This window comes from Pipistrellus hanaki (assembly GCF_964339955.1).
Source record: "Pipistrellus hanaki genome assembly, chromosome: X".
NCBI lineage: Eukaryota > Metazoa > Chordata > Mammalia > Chiroptera > Vespertilionidae > Pipistrellus > Pipistrellus hanaki.
The window spans coordinates 92049476-92053122 of NC_140524.1; the positions used below are offsets into that span (position 1 = coordinate 92049476).

The 3647-nt window shown below is 46.4% G+C and overlaps 1 protein-coding gene across 1 annotated transcript; it reads right to left on the reverse strand.

Annotated features, from left to right (window-relative positions):
- Nucleotides 1–308: 308 nt before the first annotated feature.
- Nucleotides 309–3247, reverse strand: SAT1 (spermidine/spermine N1-acetyltransferase 1). The gene is made up of 6 exons (XM_084870326.1): nucleotides 2974–3247; nucleotides 2642–2693; nucleotides 2465–2548; nucleotides 1090–1191; nucleotides 957–997; nucleotides 309–825 (listed from the first exon to the last, which is right to left on the reverse strand). The coding sequence occupies exons 1-6, from the start codon at nucleotides 3037–3039 to the stop codon at nucleotides 655–657; spliced, it is 516 nt and encodes a 171-aa protein (XP_084726452.1). The 5' UTR covers nucleotides 3040–3247; the 3' UTR covers nucleotides 309–654.
- Nucleotides 3248–3647: the final 400 nt, after the last annotated feature.

Here is a 3647-nt window from a genome sequence, read left to right on the forward strand (position 1 = left end):
TTGGGCAAGGTGTTTTTTTTCTCGTGTTTCAGAATCCCACCTCTGACTCTTCCTTGTGTAACATTCAGGCTTATTTAGGGAGTTCTAAGCTCTGGAAAATTCTGCAGGTGAAATGTAGTGTCAGCAATATAAAGTTATCTTACAGGTGTTGCTACTAATAAAACCGTGGCTTTCAACTGGCTTCTTTCCAGAGTTGTTTAAACAATTACCAAGTTTTAGGTTCTGTTTCTTGGCCATTTTTCTTTTACACTCAACAGGAAAACTGTCTTAAGAAATAAAGGAGTAGTAAAAAGGCGTACAACAAACAATGAAATCAAAGCGTAATTTATTAAAAAAGAATCACAACAGAAACTCTAAGTACCAGTGTGTACATTGTACACATTTAAATGACTCACAAGAATGAAGTTTTTTTTTCATATACATTAAGATTACACCACCCTGTTACGTTATCAAAAGATGTTCAAGGATAAATCTGACTCCAAACTGCACTGCCATCTTAAAGTGACCACATTTCAAACATGCAACAACGCCACTGGTAATAAAGCTTTGGAATGGTTGCTCATTGTCTTATTTCACTACAAACATGATAGAAAGAAGAGAAGTTGAGAATCTGCTCTAAAATACAAATGGAGGTGTCGTCTCCACCAGCACGCCTCACTCCTCCGCGGCCATTTTTAGCAAGTACTCCTTGTCGATCTTGAAGAGTCTCCATCCCTCTTCGCTGGACAGGTCAGAGGCCCCTCTCTTTTTGTAGAAGTTGATAGATGGTTTATTCCATTCTGCCACCAGGAAGTGCATGCTGCTGCAGCGACATTTCATCGCAACCTGTGACCCAGGGGAGAGTACAATACAAACTCAGTGGCCTTTTACTTGCTTTCCAGGATCCACTTTGGATTCAGCAGTTAGAATAATTGAGTTAACTCATACAATTTCAGGAAGCCAAAAGCAAAACATACCTGGCTTAGATTCTTCAGAATTTCTGATCCTATCCCAAAGCCTAAAAGAAAGAGAAGTACCATTGAAAAAAGTCACGTGAAGGACTTTAAGCCCTGATTCCTCTTTGAGCCACCCTTCTGAACTCAACCGTACCTCTAAAATCACTCATTACGAAGAAGTCCTCAAGATACAAGAGTTTTCCAATCCATGGGTCATAGGTAAAATAGTACATGGCAAAACCAACAATGCTGTGTCCTGTAATCAGAGTATCATATGAGCTATGGACAAAATGGATTCATAAAAGCTGTAGTTGCAAAATCCAAAGCCTATCATAGGTTTTAAAAACATACATGCATGTATTAGCGAGAAGAATGCTTTCATTACTTGCCAGAGCAAAACCGCTCTAGTCTTAAACTAAAGTCACACATTATTCACATCCTAGTCATAGACTCGTATGGTGACTTAGGGATAAGGCTTACACGGCAGTTCAGAATAGTAAATATCTGTAGTTTAGAAACCCTGCTTCCTTAAAGTCAGGACATGAGGCCAAAAGTGCAACATTTCATTTCAGATCTTTCCTTCCATTTCAAACATTTTCAATTTGCTCTCCCCAGTTTTTAAGCCAGAAGAAGCAGAGGTATCCAGAAACAGGTATCATGTAACATCCACATATCTCTAAAAAAAAAAAAATACTTCATCCCTTATGCTTTCTGCTCATTTCTTCTAGCTTGGGGAACAGACTTCCGGGGGAAAAAGAGGTAAGCACCTACTCGAACAACTTCCCCTTTTAGTTCTGGGTTGTTTTTTGTTGTTGTTGTTGTTTTTTACCAGTTAATAGGGACCAGCAAATAAATAAAATAAGACTCCCTTTTATTGAATGTCTACAATTCCAAATGGAGGCAAAGGTTTCAAATTAAACTTTCTTGCCATTTGATAGTCCTTTGTAAACAAAGGAAGCGAGTAGAATAGAGTTTCTGATCTACCGTGTTTAATATCTACCATGTGATAGTAGGGCCTTACCTCATTTTATCATGATCATCTACTTTATTGTGTAAAGGATCTTTTAGTTACCTCCCCGCCCATCCATGTACACGGAAGGGCCATGTACATGGCGAAGCTAGAGACTGTAACCTGAAGATTGGGACAAATTAAGAAAAAAACGTGATTTAACAGAATTACAAAAAGAAGAGCTTACGATAGGGTCAAACAAGAACCATTTATGAAACTGAATTACAACACACGACATACCTAAGTCTTTGGGAGCTCCACAGCACTCTAATACTTACTCTGAAACAGCTCAAGTACTTCCGGGTCTCCACGGCACTCTGATACTTAAATAGCTCTTTTCACCCGCCCTAATAAGCATATTACCTCTATTTTACATCCTCAGTGGTTAGAATACTAGCTGGCTATGATCTCTGGCCACATCTCGGTCACTTAAAGCCTGTGTTGTCAGCAGTGCTACACAGCAGACTACGTTCCTATCACGCTAGGCCTCTCTGGTTTCTGGAAGGGGAGGGCGGTTTACCTTCCGGAGTGATGTGCTCCTTGGATACTTCTGCCACCAGGCAGTGGTAGAAGGGATGGTCCCCGAAGCCATCCTCCAGCAGATCTGCGGGAAAGGGCAGTGGGATCACTCAGTGTTGGCGTCGGGGAGGGTGCCAGGCACCTGCCGCCCCCCTCCAACCCGCCACGGTTGCGTTACCTTTTTCAGTTATTATTACTTGTTCTTCCATATATTCATATTTAGCCAGTTCCTAAGGCGATGCACATAGAAGAAAGGAAAAGAGGCAGAAAAGTGAGTGAGGGCCCGGCCAGCCTAGAGGGAAGGGGGGGAGGAGGTGGCGAGGCAGGGCAGGGCGCGGCGGGGCGGTGATTCATTGGGGAGTCCCATCAGAGCCGCTGCCCGGCAGGGGTTGTTGGGGGGAGGCGGGTGGAAGGAGAACCGGCCTGAGTCCCAGGCTCAGCGGAGATGGCGGCCTCCGACCTCCCGCCTCGCCCCCCGCCCCCCGGGGGAAGCCGGCGCCTCCGGCTAACCTTGATCAGGCGCAGGATGTCACTGCAGTCGGCGGCGGTGGCGGGGCGGATCACGAAGTTAGCCATTTTCGTCTTTTGCTTTTCTTCCCTTTGCGGACTAAGCCTCTGTACTTGAACAACAGGAGAAGGTGGTTCTTCATTCGTTTCCCGGGAGCGGCCTCTTCTCAGTCAGGCTGGCACCATGACCCGGGAAGCCTCGGTGAGCAACTGAAAGCCTTGACCAGAGCCGCTGGGAAATGTGAGGTTGTGGCGCAGCGCTCGGGCTTTTCAGCGCGAGGTAGCCCCGCCCCCGTCGTGAGGCGATGGCTCCTCGTCCAATGAGGCTGCGAGCTCCTTCCGGGGGTGTGGCTTTCCCTTCTGGCTCCCGTGTGAACCCTCCCGGCGCGGGCGGGGCGATGACGCACGCCACCAGCTCGCCAGCGGCGCCCTCTAGCGGCGATTTTCCGAATCTCCCGGAAGCCCGACGTGGGGGCCTAGGTGTCCCCGTCACCTTTGCAAGTGGAAGAGGGTGACTTGGCTGTTTCCTCCTTGAAACGTGAGAGAAGGGAACTCAGGAAACCAGGGTTTTGAGCAGCGCTTCCGAAATTGTGGCCTGGGGGAGTCTTTGGGCTCCAAGATCCTCGTAGGGAGTCGGCGTCAAAACTAGTTTCATAACAATAGTAAGACGTCATGTG

What these genes read in the sequence shown, in the direction of transcription:
- SAT1 (XM_084870326.1), bottom strand. Translation starts at nt 3,039, where the DNA reads ATGGCTAACTTCGTGATCCGCCCCGCCACCGCCGCCGACTGCAGTGAC. An exon ending in GGAGCACATCACTCCGGAAG is followed by an intron (nt 1,192 to 2,464) that starts GTAAACCGCCCT and finishes CTCTGATTACAG; the next exon opens with GACACAGCATTGTTGGTTTT. An exon ending in TTCTGAAGAATCTAAGCCAG is followed by an intron (nt 826 to 956) that starts GTATGTTTTGCT and finishes CCTGGGTCACAG; the next exon opens with GTTGCGATGAAATGTCGCTG.